At 45.2% G+C, this 16,671-nt stretch overlaps 1 protein-coding gene across 13 annotated transcripts in view; it reads left to right on the forward strand.

Moving 5' to 3' along the window:
* Positions 1–16,671, forward strand: part of ank2b (ankyrin 2b, neuronal) — an 882,930-nt gene that overhangs the window by 751,320 nt on the left and 114,939 nt on the right. For all 13 annotated transcript variants that reach the window (XM_041195707.1, XM_041195740.1, XM_041195679.1 and 10 more), the window contains 3 exons: positions 3,446–3,600; positions 5,016–5,227; positions 5,363–5,567. In XM_041195707.1, the coding sequence (XP_041051641.1) occupies positions 3,446–3,600; positions 5,016–5,227; positions 5,363–5,567 (572 nt within the window). The remainder of the gene's footprint in view (positions 1–3,445; positions 3,601–5,015; positions 5,228–5,362; positions 5,568–16,671) is intronic.

Here is a 16,671-nt window from a genome sequence, read left to right on the forward strand (position 1 = left end):
GAGGATTCGGATGGGGCTGAACATTCCCGGAGTCACCTTGGATGGCCCCGGGGTGTGCACCTGCTGATCTTCCTCCCTATGAGTGCCCAAGGGCCCCTGGCTGACTTCTTGAGAAGAAGTAGAAGTTGGAGTGAGATCGAGCTGCCCCGCACCCTCTCGTGTTGACACTGTTGGAGGCCAACTATGGCACCAATGATGGAGTTCAATCTACATAGCAGTGGAGGACTGATGTCCTGGACCAAATTCTCCATGGCAGCTGCCATTCAACCAATGTTGACCTTGGTGCATTGGCATGCCAGCGCTATCACCTCCGACTGAAGATGGACGGACTCCTCCATTGTGCTTTGCAATCTGAGGAATGCAGCAGACATCCCTTCCTGATGCTCCCAAGTTTGCCTTTGCAGCTCCAACAGCTGAGGTATGACCAAGTCCAGATGGTTGTCATCTGACTCGGACTCAGTGATTTCTGGCCTCCAGCAGTCCTCCAAGTGCTGGAAATCTAAGAAGTCCCTACCTGCTTTGAATCAGACAGTGTGATGTGCTCACCAGATTGTGATCCCAAGGCTACTCTAGAACTTGGTTCCACCAAGGTGTGTGTCCCTGCACTGGTGAAGTGTGAGGGTGAGCGCTGTGCTGGGTTTCAATGAGGGTGTCTTCAGATTCTTCTTCCAATGTGTCTTTGGGGCTTGACTGGAGGCCCTGGGTCATGGGCTCCCTCAGCTGTTTCCTAGATGTGCCTGTGAAAGCAATGGGAGATAATTAGTGCATGGCAGTGACCTGTGAAACAGGACGCATCCCTCACAGGATGGCTGTCTGATGGATATTGCACTGTTGGATCCTCATTTGGTAGAGCACCGCCAACCTCACCATCAGAACAGGAACGGTCCAGATCTTCACCGGCCAGTTGTATGACTCTATTTTCAAAGCCTATGAGGATTTTGTTATCAGGCATTCCTCCACCAGTCTGCGACCTCCCCCTCTTGTGTGCCAGCTTGTCCTGCATGAATACAGATGGAGAGAGTGTAAGCAGGATGCCTGCCAGGCCAGATTATAAATATGCCTGGCTTGTGTGGGTGATGAGTGGTCCCATGGACAGGATGAGGACAATCAAGGTGTGTGAGAAAGAGTGAATGGTGTAGCAGGGGCACCTCCCTGTTCAGCAACATCTCCCTCTGTCTCCAGCTCCTTCTCTTTTACTGCCTGCTCCTGATCCTTCCCCAGTGAGCTGTCTCCTTCCAGGGCCTCACCATCCTCAAGGCTCACACCTCTCTAGAGGGCCGTGTTATTGAGAGCACAGCTGACCACCACAATGACCGAAACCTTTGCATAAGACTATTGGTTGGCACCATCCAACTGGTCCTGGAAGTGGAATTGCACCTTCAGAAGCCTGATAGCCTGCTCAATGGTTGTTCTACAGGGCAGGTGGTATTGGTTGTATCACCTCTGTGCCTCTCTCTGAGGCTCGCATAGTAGCTATCCACTCATGGATTTCCCTTGCCCCATAGGATCCATCCATACCCTCTGGGGATTGGAGTGAAGATATGAGGCAGAGAATAAAGGAGTTATGGTAGCTGCCTCTAAAGCGAGTGCGCACATGGAGGAAGATGTTGTTGTAATTGAGGCTAGTTGGATATTCAGGGAGTGAAAGCCCTTTCTGTTGATCGATGTCACTGGCCAGTCACGGAGTGCCTTGATGGCCTCACGGATGCATTTGAGGATGACCTGTTTCTGGGTAATCCAATGATGGAGGGAACTCCCAATGCTGACTGTACCTCTGAGGGCATGTTTGTTGTTAGATGAATGTGCTCTCCAACTCTGGCAAAGTGAGCATCATTTCCCTGTGAGATGCAGTGGTGTCCTGCTATTTTTGGATATCACTAAGGTCCGCATCTGATCCCTGGAAGGAATCAGAAGTGAAGATGTTCAAGGCCACAGTGACTTTGACAGCTATGGCAACCAGTGCATTGAGGCATGTGGTCTTCGGCGATGAGGACACAAATGTCTGTGATCATTTGTTGTCTCCTGTGGAACTGCTTTTTCAGTCATCTCCAGGTAGCTCTGTCTTCAGCAGGCAAACCATTATTGAATGATTGGCCTTCGTTGCCTTCCTGTCCTTCTTTCCTCTCCCGTACCCTCCTGGTTCTTGAGCTTCTGCCCTCCCTGCGGAGGGTGTTCCTCTCATTGTTACAGGGCCTGAAATTTGACAATCGTGCAGCAATACCAGCTGGACCCTTCCTTCTGGCCAGGTGACCATCCAGTATTCCTTGGCAACCTTGCCCCCTGCTCTTCGACACCCATGATCTTGGGGTGGTGGTGGCACCACTCTTCAATGGGCTGGATAGGAATCCCACCCTCTTCCCAGTTGAGTTCAATGATACCTGCTAAAAAGTCCTTTTAGAGCTGGTCAGGGGATGTAGTTTGAATTTTTAAAATGCCATACAGCTCACCCTTGCCTTCAGAAACTAACTAGCTGAAGGCAGGTGGATACAAAGTAGGGAGTCAGTCATGGCAGGAAGAAACTTTCAATACTTTTATATATTGAAAGAAATGAGCACAAATGCATTACATATACCATTTAGTCATAAACAGAAATGAATAGATGGGGGAGTTGCAAAACAGTAAGAAAATTAAATTCAGCACAAGAAAATTATTTGGTATTTTGACCCTTAATCTGCATTTCTGCAATTTACTCTCATTTGTTTATTAAATTATCATTGATAATGTCTATAATATGATTTTCTTCAGGAAAATATTAAATTTGTATTAGTTTACCAAAATTCAGAACCGCTTCAAATCCTTGTGGAATGCGGAGTGGAACCAGTAAGTCTATATTATAAACTTCTGGGATATTCGCTAATTGTGAAATGGTTGAAGAGCATTTCAAGATAACTTCTAGGCAGTAAGATGTTGAATTTGTTTCAAAACAGTTCAGATTTCTAGCATATCATTCAACTTCAGGACTGCACCCCTCTTATAGAATCTTGGGCATCTTTCTGTTTGCAATTTCAATTGAAGTTCATTCCGATTCAGACAGTTAAATGCGAATCACTAATTCTGATCTCTATCACCTAATCACAAAGCAGTCTTGCCGAAATTCTCAACATGAATGTCTGCTGCCTCCTAATAGGCTAGTTTCTGTTAGAAAGAGGAGAGAAAATAAAAATTGAACAGGAAATACATTTTGGCTGCTTCATTTTAAATGATGGAATGCATTTCAATTGTTGCAACCTATTTCATATGCAGCTAGATTGAGGTAACTTGACACTGAGGCAAACCCTGCATCCCTATTCAGTAGTCCCTATCTGAACATCTTGCATCCATGTTGAAAAACGAATGCCAGCTCACTTTGTTACTGACTATATAAAGGGGATAAAGAGTGTCATGAGACATGCTAGAATTAGGTCTGTTTCCACATTTTACTCATTTCTAACATCTGGTCTTTCAGGCCTGTGATTGTGGAGATTCCACACTTTGCAGCCGTGCGAGGGAAGGAACGGGAATTGGTGGTGCTGCGCAGTGAAACTGGGGAGACCTGGAAGGAGCATCAATGTGAATATACTGAGGAAGAGTTGAATGAAATATTGAATGGGATGGATGAAGGTACCAACTTTGTTGGGGTGATGGGAGGCATCAGGTAGTGCAAGAGACAATTGATAAAAAATAAGAGCCATTATAATTATCTTATGAAAATATTTGGGTTACCGTGGGTCCAACATTCATCCTTCCTTGAAGATGCATTTGGACCCATTAAATCAATCTAAAGTTGCCCTTGTACTGTGGGCTGCCGTAGGCCTTACCCCTGGATTTTACTGGGAGTAGCTGAAGGAGTTGGTAACTTTTGAAGGTATGGGTGCTGAAACAGTAGCTGTAACAATGCAATGATGGTGTTACAATGGGAAAGCAAATATCTTTTCTGCAACATCGGTCAATTATTCAGAAAGAAACATATGCAGTCATAGTTTATTTTATTCCATGTAGAATAATACCATCTATTAGAGCAATCAATAGGATTGTACCTTGCACTAGAAACAGTTCTCCTCAATTCCAGAATAAAAATTATCGAAGTGTTTATTATTATGGTATTATTTTTGAATGACAGAATTTCATAATTTTATACATTCAACTTTAAAATCTAAATTGATCAAGATTCTCGTTTATAGTTATAAACTTAAGGATTTATGTACCACTTCTGTGTGACTAGGGATTGCTGAATAAATTATGATCTCTCAGCTGTATCACACAAATTGTACAATTACTACTTTTCCTGCAATGCAAGTCAGACATTGTCAGACTACTGCTCAAGCTAGGGGCCAGCGATTTTTGATGCCTTCAGACATCGCCACCAACCCGTAATCACTCACTCTCACCCTGAGCCCTTTTTCAGATGAAGGTTAGCACACTTCATGATGCCTTCTCCAAAGTTGCACTTTCAATCTTCTTGATTTCTTGATCACATCAACTGCTTTGGTTCTTCTCACCACCAGCCTTCCACCATTCATTGTCTCTCGAATGCTTGACACCCACTCTCCATCACTTGCAGCTTATACACCCTCTGTTTCTGTATTCAGCCACCAACTCTGCATATTTCAGCAGGTATCTTTCACATGCTTCCTCCAACCTTGTCTCCAATGGATATGTCAACTCTATCATGTTCAACTATGGAGAATGTTGCTTTTTTTCATGTATTAGATTCACTCCTCAGATTTACCTTTTAACTGCACCACCAACATTGACATTGTTAAAATGTACAAGCTACTTTGCCCAGGGCCTACGTAAGGCTATAAAAAAGCACAAATTCACATTGATTTAATGGATCCAAATTAAATCATAAGTATGCTCTTAAAACAATGTATTTTAGCAATTTAATGCTTGAGTCCAATTCAGATTTCTGTGTCTATGACTTTTGGTAATTTGTTATCTTTTTAAATCACTTAACAGTGGGATGTAAATTTATGATTAAGGTACGCAATTTTAATAGAAAATCCGCAGTAATGATTTTTCTTTACTTCTTATAGTGCTTGACAGCCCAGAGGAACTTGACAAGAAACGTATTTGCCGTATCATCACCAGGGACTTCCCACAGTACTTTGCAGTTGTGTCCAGGGTCAGACAGGACAGTAACTTGATTGGGCCAGAAGGGGGTGTGCTGAGCAGTACTGTTGTACCACAGGTTCAGGCCGTCTTCCCTGAAGGAGCTTTAACTAAGAGGATTAGAGTTGGCCTCCAGGTAACTGATCTCCCAGAGTTTTAAACAACATACCATCCTGGAACCAATTATTAAACATGTTTAAATAAGAGGTATTAATTCACTGTGTTTTATACATGAAAAGAGTTTTGATTGTTTTTCTTTATTAATGTCCAGGCGCAGCCCATGCACTTTGAGCTAGTCAAGAAAATTCTGGGTAACAAGGCAACCTTTAGTCCAATAGTCACCCTGGAACCTAGAAGAAGGAAATTCCATAAACCTATTACTATGACGATTCCCATTCCTAAATACTCTACTGAGGGGCTAATGAATGGCTACGGTGGAGATACTCCAACTCTCAGGTTACTTTGTAGTATAACAGGTAAGATATAAGTACTTGGTTTTAAATGGTGACACAAAGCTGAGACTTTTGTTTTCACTGCCTGCCTGTTAATCTGGTGGAGCGTATTGTTAGCCTGTTAAAGAATCTGACTGATTTTCATTCCACTGAAATGAGAACAAACATGATCACTAGGGTATACCGCTTCAAATCCTCCTTCCATCTGACCCACGCCTATTTACCCTAAGTCTTGTTTTCCTGCCCATCAAGCACTATTTTTCAAGTTGTTGGATTGTCTCTTAGAGCAATATGTCTGCATTTTTCTCAAGTCTATTGTGAGACACCTTACTGAACAACTTCAGAAAATGCATATATGCCTCATCCATTATATTCCCTTTATTTAATCCTCTTCAAAATCCTCTTTTAATTTTCTTACAAACAACTAGCTTGTAACCATGCATTTCTAAATGCTCACTAATTTCACCTTGAATTATAGATTCTAAGAGTTGCCCACTAATCATGGAAGATGAAGTTTTTCAAATTTGCCCTTCACTCCATTCTTGATCATAGGTGTTACATTAACTATTCTTCATGCCCACCTTGCAATTGTCATATTTAAGGCAGATTGAAAAATGTGGTCCGAGCCTCTGTTACCTCCTGTAACTTCTTTCAACAGCTTAGAGTACGAGGGCCAGATTTGCACAGAGTCTCAATCTTGAAAAATAGTAGACGGGACCCGGTTGTGGAAGTCCTGCCCCCATTTCTGACAGATCCACTTTTTGCCCGGAGGGTTTTAGGGGCAGGTTGAGATGTGATTCACACAGGAGGGAAACCCGAACTCAGCAGGGCTATTAGAGCTTAGTGCTGAGTTTAAACAGATCCCATTTCGGTTGTTGCAAGGGCCTTAACCCACAGTGTGGTGGCCACGAGTTGATCGAATAGGTATAAACACTTTTGAAAGGTGAATGAGGCCTGTTCAAGTGTCATGATCTGAAGTGTTTTAAATTTCCCACTCTTTAAACATGAAAAAAACATGCTTAAGCTGTCAGTGACAGTTTAAAAAACCCTCTGCTGGACAGCTTTGATTGACAGACAATCTGGTAGTGCAGTTTCAACAGAGATCTTTGTTGACGTTTCCCCAAGGTCTATTATTATTTCATAATGAATTCTTGGCTGGGTTTCAAAATTTAAAATTAACTCAGCAGGGGTTTTAAGGTCACAGTTTAAAGAGTCTATTGAAAGATTAGCTGTCTATGATGTGGGCTCTGGATGGAAGCTTGTTTTCATAAGATATTAAATATTTTCATCTCCACATTGCTCTTGAAGCCTGCCCATGGTGGATACTGTGTGAGTGCCTATGGAGGTTCCATGGGGGGTATGAGAGGGTATGATGGATAGGTGGGATGCATAAATTGGCATGGATGTATGAGGGGGCATGGGGACGGTTGGGGGTGTGAGGAATGAGGGTTAAAGGCCCTAACAGCATCTGAAACAACACAAAGTCCCAGAGAACCAAGTTGTGCCTTCTGCCCAGGCCACCTCAGCTCTCACCCCCCACCACTCTGTAGCCACCTACATTCTGCTTCTGGGGTTGGCAGGTCCAGCGCAATCCTACCCTTGCCTCCCTGGAGTGAAAGTTGGGTCTAAAAGCACCTTTAAAGCAAGGTGGGTCTTCCGAATTGGGAAGCCTCCTACTAGCCTCAGGAGTGAAAATCCGGCCCCAAGCCATCAGCCTGAGTCTTCCGAGGAGTGGAATCACTGTCGGATTGCCGCTCCACTCCTACTCTTTTCTACCGTGCTAGAGCTCTGCATTTCTGGCTGGGACTTCTGATCTTGGTTTCACCAGAAATGTGGAGCATACCTGAAATGGAACTGCTTCTTCATAGCGTTGCATCATCGGGGGAAGATGAGCCATGCCCCCTTTTTATGGCACTAGCTGCTATATTTGGGTAAGTAAAGAGTTTTAATGTCCCAAAGCTTCCTTGAAAAGCCACGGAGAGAAGGTAAGTGGGTAAGGCAGTGGGATAGGTAAGGGTGAGTGAGGAGGTAGGGTAGGTAGGGTGGAAGGTGGGTAGGTTAGCAGGATGGCAGGTGGGTAGGGTGGCAGGTGGGTATGGTGGCAGTGTGGCAGCTGGGCATAGTTGCAGGTGCATAGGGTGGTAAGTGGGCAGGATGGCCGCTGGGTAGGGTGGCATGTGGGTAGGGTGGTAGGTAGATAGGGCGATGGGTGGATAGTGTGGTAGTTGGGTAAGGTAACCGGGTGACAGGTGAGTGAGTGGGTAGTCAGGTTGTGTCTGGGGCTAATCAGATCAGCTCAGTGGTGGGTGGTGCTGTCAAGGGAGGAGACGTGTTTTGGGGAATCACAGTGTCAGGAGTAGTAGTTGGTGGGGTTGAGAGGGAGTCAGGGCGTCGTGGGGTAGTCAGGGGGTCAGAAGGGATTCATGTAGTGAAGTTGGGTTAGAGGGCTAGAGAGGACGGGTCAGGGGGTGTCAGGAGTTCAGGGGGCTTCAGGCAGAGTTGGGTGTCAGGGAGGTAAGCAGGTGGTCAGGTGGGAGTCTGGGGTTCAGGGTGAGGATTGGGTGTCAGTTGTATAGTTACCCAGGAGTTGCCATGGTTTTTTCTGTCTAATATTTCTTGGGTAACTATTCAGGACATAAGTCAGAACTGTCCAAAGTTTCCAACTCTAATTCAGAGTTGGAGACTTTTTCGGAGGGTCCCAGGGAGCAGGGGAATTGCCCATTGGAAGTTGAAACTTCTGTATAATTTCCATGGAATCAGTGCGTTGGAACACCCAACAATCTGGAGACCAGAAGATTTAGGCCAGTAGCTATTCCCTAAACTCTTTTAGTACATTCTTGCTTTCACCATTTATTTAAAAAAGTGAAAAGTATTTATTAGATATGTCAGCCATGCTTTCACCTTGCGCAATTGAACTCCCTTTATCTCCGAGTGCTCCTGCCCCATCCTTTATTATTATTTTACTGCTCTATTTACTGTAATAGCTCAGTAAATCCTGGAATGGTGCATCTCAAAATGAGAGGTGTGAATTAGATTTTTTTTTTCTCACCCTTCAACTCCCAATTATTTTTGTTCCACAGATTAAAAACAGGATATCCGGGACCTTGTGAAGGTTGGACCCAATGGTCTGTCTTCTTACTAGTGAAACAAAATGATAGAGGCAGCAACAGAAGAATGATAGAGAGGGAAATTAAGGGGAATTAGAGTCATATTAGGTACGGAAACAGAAATGGAGGGAAATAAAAATTGGATTAAGAGAGAGAAAAAAAGAGACAGAAAGAAAAAGTGAGAAAACAATTAAACAATTTTTTAAAAAATCCCTCCAGGAACAATTTATTTCATGCAGGAGTAAGGCTCCATGATTTCAGTTGTTCTTTTTTTGGATCACCAAGGTGTAGTTTCATGTCAAGAGCAAAAATCACAAAGCAGGGTCTTTATAACATGGCATGAGGGTGGGTGGAGGGCATGAGTTGGCATGGAGGCGGCAAACCGAAAAATTTTCCAACTCTTGCGGAGATTTATGGTGAGTGCCCATTTTTATGAAGCTGATTACAACTTATGATGTTTCTTTTCCACACCACAAACTGTTAGTTTCTTTTTAGCACACTAATAATGATGAATGCCTGAACTCGCTGGGTTAAATTCAATTTCCATTTCTATAATTTGCTGTATATCATACTTAGCTTTGTTTCTGAGTCAAAAAAGATGGTTTCAAACCTGTTCAATCTTCTTCTGTTGATGCAGTTGCTCGATAACCTCATTATTAATACTTGGCTGAGCTCCAAGACTGACTAATGGATTTAGGTCTGTTGACACTGTTCACATATCTCGAAGGGGAGTGCTGGCTTTGTCTGATACTTTTTTGAGGTTGTAAAAGTTATTCTCTCTTTGATGTGATGTTAAAGAGGCAGAGAGATGAAGGGAGGGAATTCCAGGGCTCAGGGCTGAGGCACCTGAAGGCCTCCAATGGTGGAACAAATATAATTGGGATGTACAAGAGGCTAGTATTAGAGGAGTGAGGATATCTTGGAAGGTTGTGGGGCTGGGAGAGATTACAGAGTTAAGGAGGAATGAAGCCATGGAGGAATTTGTAAACTAGGATGAGAATTTTAAAGTTGTCATTTGACCAGGAGCCATTGTAGGTCAGCAAACATGGGACGTGCTGCAAGTTAAGGCAATAATAGCAGAATTTTGAATAACTTCAAGGTATAGAGGATAGACTGTTGGAAACCAGCCGCAGTGCATTATGATATTTGAGCCTAGGGATGATGAAGGCCTGAATGAGGGATTCTGCAGCTGGTGAGTGGAGACGGGAAAAGTTAGGCGATGTCACTGAGGTAGAAATAAGCATTCATAGTGATGGCATGAATATGAGCTCAAAAGCTCATCTCGCGATCAAATGTGACACCAAGGCCATGAACAGACTGGTTTAGTCTCAGACTGTTGCCAGGGAGAGGGTTGGAGTTGGTGGCTAGAGAGTTTGGAGCGGAGACCTAAAGCAATGGCTTCCATCTTCCCAATATTTAATTGGAGGCAATTTCTGTTCATCCATCACTGGATGTTGGATAAGTTGTCTGATAATTTAGAAACAGTGGAGGAATCAAGCGATGTGATGGTAAGGTAGAGCTGGGTATCATCAGCATACATGTGAAAACTAGCACTGTGCCTTTGGATGATGTCACCAAGGGGCAACAATAGGAATGGGGCCAAGAATAGATCATTTGAGGACACCAGAAGTTTTGGTGCGAGACCAGGAAGAGAAGCTATTGCAGTGATTCTCTGGTTCTGATTAGATAGATAAGAATGAAACCATGCAGGAGCAATCCCACTCAGCCGAATGACAATGGAGAGACATTGGAGGATGATGGTGTGGGCAACCATGTCAAAGGCTTCACATAGGTTTAGAACGATGATGAGAGAAAGTTTGCCTTTGGCCACAGAGGGTATCATTTGTGATAAAAACAAAAAAACTGCGGATGCTGGAAATCCAAAACAAAAACAGAATTACCTGGAAAAACTCAGCAGGTCTGGCAGCATCGGCGGAGAAGAAAAGAGTTGACGTTTCTAGTCCTCATGACCCTTCGACAGAACTTGCATTCGAGTCCAAGAAAGAGTTGAAATATAAGCTGGTTTAAGGTGTGTGTGTGGGGGGCGGAGAGATAGAGAGACAGAGAGGTGGAGGGGGGGTGGTGTGGTTGTAGGGACAAACAAGCAGTGATAGAAGCAGATCATCAAAAGATGTCAACGACAATAGTACAATAGAACACATAGGTGTGAAAGTTAAAGTTGGTGATATTATCTAAACGAATGTGCTAATTAAGAATGGATGGTAGGGCACTCAAGGTATAGCTCTAGTGGGGGGTTTTTTTTATATATAATGGAAATAGGTGGGAAAAGGAAAATCTTTATAATTTATTGGGAAAAAAAAGGGGGGAAGGGGGAAACAGAAAGGGAGTGGGGATGGGGGAGGGAGCTTACGACCTAAAGTTGTTGAATTCAATATTCAGTCCGGAAGGCTGTAAAGTCCCTAGTCGGAAGATGAGGTGTTGTTCCTCCAGTTTGCGTTGGGCTTCACTGGAACAATGCAGCAAGCCAAGGACAGACATGTGGGCAAGAGAGCAGGGTGGAGTGTTGAAATGGCAAGCGACAGGGAGGTTTGGGTCATTCTTGCGGACAGACCGCAGGTGTTCTGCAAAGCGGTCGCCCAGTTTACGTTTGGTCTCTCCAATGTAGAGGAGACCACATTGGGAGCAACGAATGCAGTAGACTAAGTTGGGGGAAATGCAAGTGAAATGCTGCTTCACTTGAAAGCCATATGAACACACTCGACCTCTCCCTCCAGCAGCACCGCCGTACCCTTTTTCAAAGCTGCGCGTGCCCCCAGTTTCATTTTATCCTTCGGCTCATCCGACGCCTCAACAAGAAACTATTTCTCTTTCTCTCAAGTGCTAAGGAACGCAAGCTGCAACAACTCATCGACACCAACACCCATCTAGGACCCTCCACCCCTGCCTGTTCCTCCGTCCCCACCCTTTCTTCCAATCCCAACCCCAGCCGTGTATTCACTATACCCCCTGACCTTCCCCTCTCCGATGCTGAACGTTCAGTGCTCAGCAAAGGACTTAGTTTCGTACCCTTACGCCCTCACCTCAATGAATTTCGGGCTCGGCATGATACTGAACTCTTCTTCCGCCGTCTTCGTCTCCGGGCTCACTTCTTTGGGCAGGAGTCTTCTCCCAGTTCAACGGATCCTTTTACCCATCTCCAATATTCTCCCTCCACCTGGACCCCTCCCTCTGGATTCTTACCTTCTCTCGATCTTTTCATTGAGAACTGTTGGCGCGACATTAGTTGTCTCAATTTCTCTGCTCCTCTCACCCATTCTAACCTGTCTCTCTCTGAACTTACTGCACTCCGTTCTCTCAGGTCCAACCCTGACATTGTCATCAAACCCGCTGACAAGGGTGGTGCTGTTGTTGTCTGGCGCACTGACCTCTACCTCGCGGAGGCTGAGCATCAACTCGCAGACACTTCCTCCTACCTCTCCCTGGATCATGACCCCACCACTGAACATCAAGCCACTGTTTCCAGGACTGTCACTGACCTCATCTCCTCTGGGGATCTCCCTCCCACAGCTTCCAACCTGATAGTCGCCCAACCTCGGACGGCCCGCTTCTATCTCCTACCCAAAATCCACAAACAGAACTGCCCCGGTAGACCGATCGTCTCAGCTTGCTCCTGCCCCACAGAACTCATTTCTCGTTATCTTGACTCCCTTCTCTCTCCCCTTGTCCAGTCCCTTCCCACCTACATCCGTGATTCCTCTGACACCTTACGTCACATCAACAATTTCCAGTTCCCTGGCCCCAACCACTTACTCTTCACCATGGACGTCCAATCCCTCTACACCTCCATCCCCCACCAGGATGGTCTGAGGGCCCTTAGCTTCTTCCTCGAACAGAGGCCCGAACAATCCCCATCCACCACAACTCTCCTCCGTCTGGCTGAACTTGTTCTCACGCTGAACAATTTCTCCTTCAACTCCTCTCACTTCCTCCAAATAAAAGGTGTGGCTATGGGTACCCGCATGGGCCCCAGCTATGCCTGTCTCTTTATGGGGTATATGGAACATTCCTTGTTGCAGTCCTACTCCGGCCCCCTTCCACAACTCTTTCTCCGGTACATCGATGATTACTTCGGTGCCGCTTCATGCTCTCGTCAGGACTTGAAAAAATTTATTAATTTTGCTTCCAATCTCCACCCCTCCATCATTTTCACGTGGTCCATCTCTGACACTTCCCTTCCCTTCCTTGACCTCTCTGTCTCAATCTCTGGTGATAGACTGTCCACCAATATCCATTACAAACCCACCGACTCCCACAGCTATCTCGACTACAGCTCCTCACACCCCGCTTCCTGTAAGGACTCCATCCCATTCTCTCAGTTCCTTCGCCTCCATCGCATCTGTTCCGATGATGCTACATTCAAAAACAGTTCCTCTGACATGTCCTCCTTCTTCCTTAACCGAGGTTTTCCACCCACGGTCGTTGACAGGGCCCTCAACCGTGTCCGGCCCATCTCCCGCGCATCCGCCCTCACGCCTTCTCCTCCCTCCCAGAAACATGATAGGGTCCCCCTTGTCCTCACTTATCACCCCACCAGCCTCCGCATTCAAAGGATCATCCTCCGCCATTTCCGCCAACTCCAGCATGATGCCACCACCAAACACATCTTCCCTTCACCCCCCTTATCGGCATTCCGTAGGGATCGCTCCCTCCGGGACACCCTGGGCCACTCCTCCATCACCCCCTACTCCTCAACCCCCTCCTATGGCACCACCCCATGCCCACGCAAAAGATGCAACACCTGCCCCTTCACTTGCTCTCTCCTCACCGTCCAAGGACCCAAACACTCCTTTCAAGTGAAGCAGCATTTCACTTGCATTTCCCCCAACTTAGTCTACTGCATTCGTTGCTCCCAATGTGGTCCCCTCTACATTGGAGAGACCAAACGTAAACTGGGCGACCGCTTTGCAGAACACCTGCGGTCTGTCCGCAAGAATGACCCAAACCTCCCTGTCGCTTGCCATTTCAACACTCCACCCTGCTCTCTTGCCCACATGTCTGTCCTTGGCTTGCTGCATTGTTTCAGTGAAGCCCAACGCAAACTGGAGGAACAACACCTCATCTTCCGACTAGGGACTTTACAGCCTTCCGGACTGAATATTGAATTCAACAACTTTAGGTCATAAGCTCCCTCCCCCATCCCCACCCCCCTTCTGTTTCCCCCTTCCCCCTTTTTTTTTCCAATAAATTATAAAGATTTTCCTTTTCCCACCTATTTCCATTATATATAAAAAAAACCCCCACTAGAGCTATACCTTGAGTGCCCTACCATCCATTCTTAATTAGCACATTCGTTTAGATAATATCACCAACTTTAACTTTAACACCTATGTGTTCTATTGTACTATTGTCGTTGACATCTTTTGATGATCTGCTTCTATCACTGCTTGTTTGTCCCTACAACCACACCACCCCCCCTCTACCTCTCTGTCTCTCTATCTCTCCGCCCCCCACACACACACCTTAAACCAGCTTATATTTCAACTCTTTCTTGGACTCGAACGCAAGTTCTGTCGAAGGGTCATGAGGACTTGAAACGTCAACTCTTTTCTTCTCCGCCGATGCTGCCAGACCTGCTGAGTTTTTCCAGGTAATTCTGTTTTTGTTTTGGTATCACTTATGACTTTGATAAGGGCCATTTTGATACAGTGTCAGGGGTAGAAACCTGTTTGGAGGGATTTAAGCGCGAAGTTCTAGAAAAGATTGGGAATGGATTTGGGAGGTCAAAACAGGTTCAACAAGTTTGGAGAGGAAAATGTGGTTGAAGATGTGATGGTAGTTTGCAAGGATCAAGGGGTCAAAAGTTTTTTTTTGAGGTGGGGGTCACAACAGATTTAAAGGAGAGAGGGACAACACCTGAAGGGAGAGAAATATTTAGAATATTGGCTAATGTGGGGACCAGGAAGGAATGTTGGATGATCAGCAGTTTAGTGGTAATAGGATTGAGGGAACAGGATGAGGTGATGGACAAGATGAGCTCCCAGAGGGCATGAGGCGATATAGGAGAGAAACTAGAGAAAGATGCAAGTTCAGGGGCAGGGCAGGGGGGAGAATTAAAGAGAGTTTGGCTAGGCGACCTAGTGGAAAGGATTTATGCAGCTCCTGTAGCTGATCAGATTGTCTCTATCTTAGTGATAAAGAAGCCATGAGATGCTTGCACTTGTTGAAGGTGAGGGTGGAGGGGACATGGGAGAGGGGTTTAAGAAAATACAATCCCACCTCCAACCTGCATTTCTTCTCCAAGGTCCTTGATCTATATAGTCTCTCAGATCTGTACCCATGTCTTCCACAATACACCCATAGAATCTGTTCTCCTACAGCACCAAAAACTATTGTCTGTGATAATGGCCATGCTGCATTATCTCTCCCATCCTCTCAGCCTCTGCAGCCTTCCGTACATTCGACCACAGCACGCTTCTTACATGCTTCTCCACTGTGTCCAGCTTTATTGTTTCATGGTTCCATTCTTAGAAACAGAGAGAGATTTATGCCACAGAAGGAGTCCTTTTGGCCCATCATGTCCATGTCCTATCGAGCCTAACCCTAACTTTCAGCTTTTGGTCTGTAGCCCTATAGGTTATGTCACCTCGAGTGCATATCCATTTTTAAAATTTAAATCTGATGAGAGTTTCTGCCTCTACCACCCTTTCGGGCTTGAGTTCCATACTCCCATACCTTGGTGAAAAATTTACTTCTCAACTCCCCCAATCCTTCTATAAATTACTTAATATCTATGCCCCCTGATTACTAAACTCTCTGCTACAGAAATAATTTTTCCCTCTCCACTCTATCCAGGCCACTCATAATGTTATACAGCTCAATTAAATCATCCCTCAGCTTCTTCTGTTCCAAAAAAAATTACCCCAGCCTATCATAAAAGCATAGAAACTAGAAGCAGGAGTAGGCCATTTGGCCCTTTGAGCCTGCTCCGCCATTTAATATGATCATGGCTGATCCTTTATCTCAACGCCATATTCTCACTTTCTCTCCATACCCCTTGATGCCTCTAATATCCAAAAATGTATCAATTTATTTCTTGAATATACTCAGTGACCCGGCCTCCACTGCCTCCACCCGCCGATAACTGATAGGCCTATTAAGGCCAATAACGAATTAATTAATGTCAATGTTTACGATGCCCGTCCAATCTTAAGGTTGGCGGGCAGGCAATAAAGGCCAAGCGGCCTTTCATGTTTTTTTAGAAAATCGCAATCACGAGCAGGATGAGGTTTCCTAAAGCTTTTATGAATTAAATAAAAACTTTTTCTGAAATATAAAAACATGTCCCATTTCATGTGACATTGTCACATGAGGGGACGTATTTAATTACATTTTCAATCCATTTGTTTATTTGAAAAGCGCTTCAGTCTCTCTGAGGCATGGAGCTGCCTCAGGGAGATTGAAGCACTCTTTCGCACATGGCCCAGACTCTCTCTCCTCTCCCCACCTGCACAGGTAGTGCTGAGCACTACCGCTCGTGTCTTACGCTGGGGGGGCCTTAATTGACCCACCCATGTAAAATGGTGGCATGGAGCTGACAGCGGGCGGCGGGCGGCGGTCGGCTCCGCGACCACCCCTTTCCACTCCTGCTGAGCCCACCCGATGTGGGAAAAATTCAGGCCTCTGTTTCTGGTCTGTCAACCAATCCATGCCAGTATATTATCCCCAATCACATGTGCTTTAATTTTGCCCACTAGCCTCTCATGTGGGACCTTATCAAAAGCCTTCTTGAAATCCAAATACACCACATCCAGTGGTTCTGCATTATCTATTCTACTAGTTACATCCTCAAAAAATCCAGTAGACTAGTTAAGCATGATTTCCCTTTCATAAACCCATGCTGACTGTCTAATCCCGTTAATGCTTTCCAAGTGTTCTGTTACCACATCTTTTATAATAGATTCTAGCATTTTCCCCACTGCTGATGTTAGACTAACTGGTCTGTAATTCTCTGTGTTTTCTCTCCCTTTTTTAAATAGTGGGATTACATTTGCCACCCTCCA

Source organism: Carcharodon carcharias, chromosome 1 (assembly GCF_017639515.1).
Source record: "Carcharodon carcharias isolate sCarCar2 chromosome 1, sCarCar2.pri, whole genome shotgun sequence".
NCBI lineage: Eukaryota > Metazoa > Chordata > Chondrichthyes > Lamniformes > Lamnidae > Carcharodon > Carcharodon carcharias.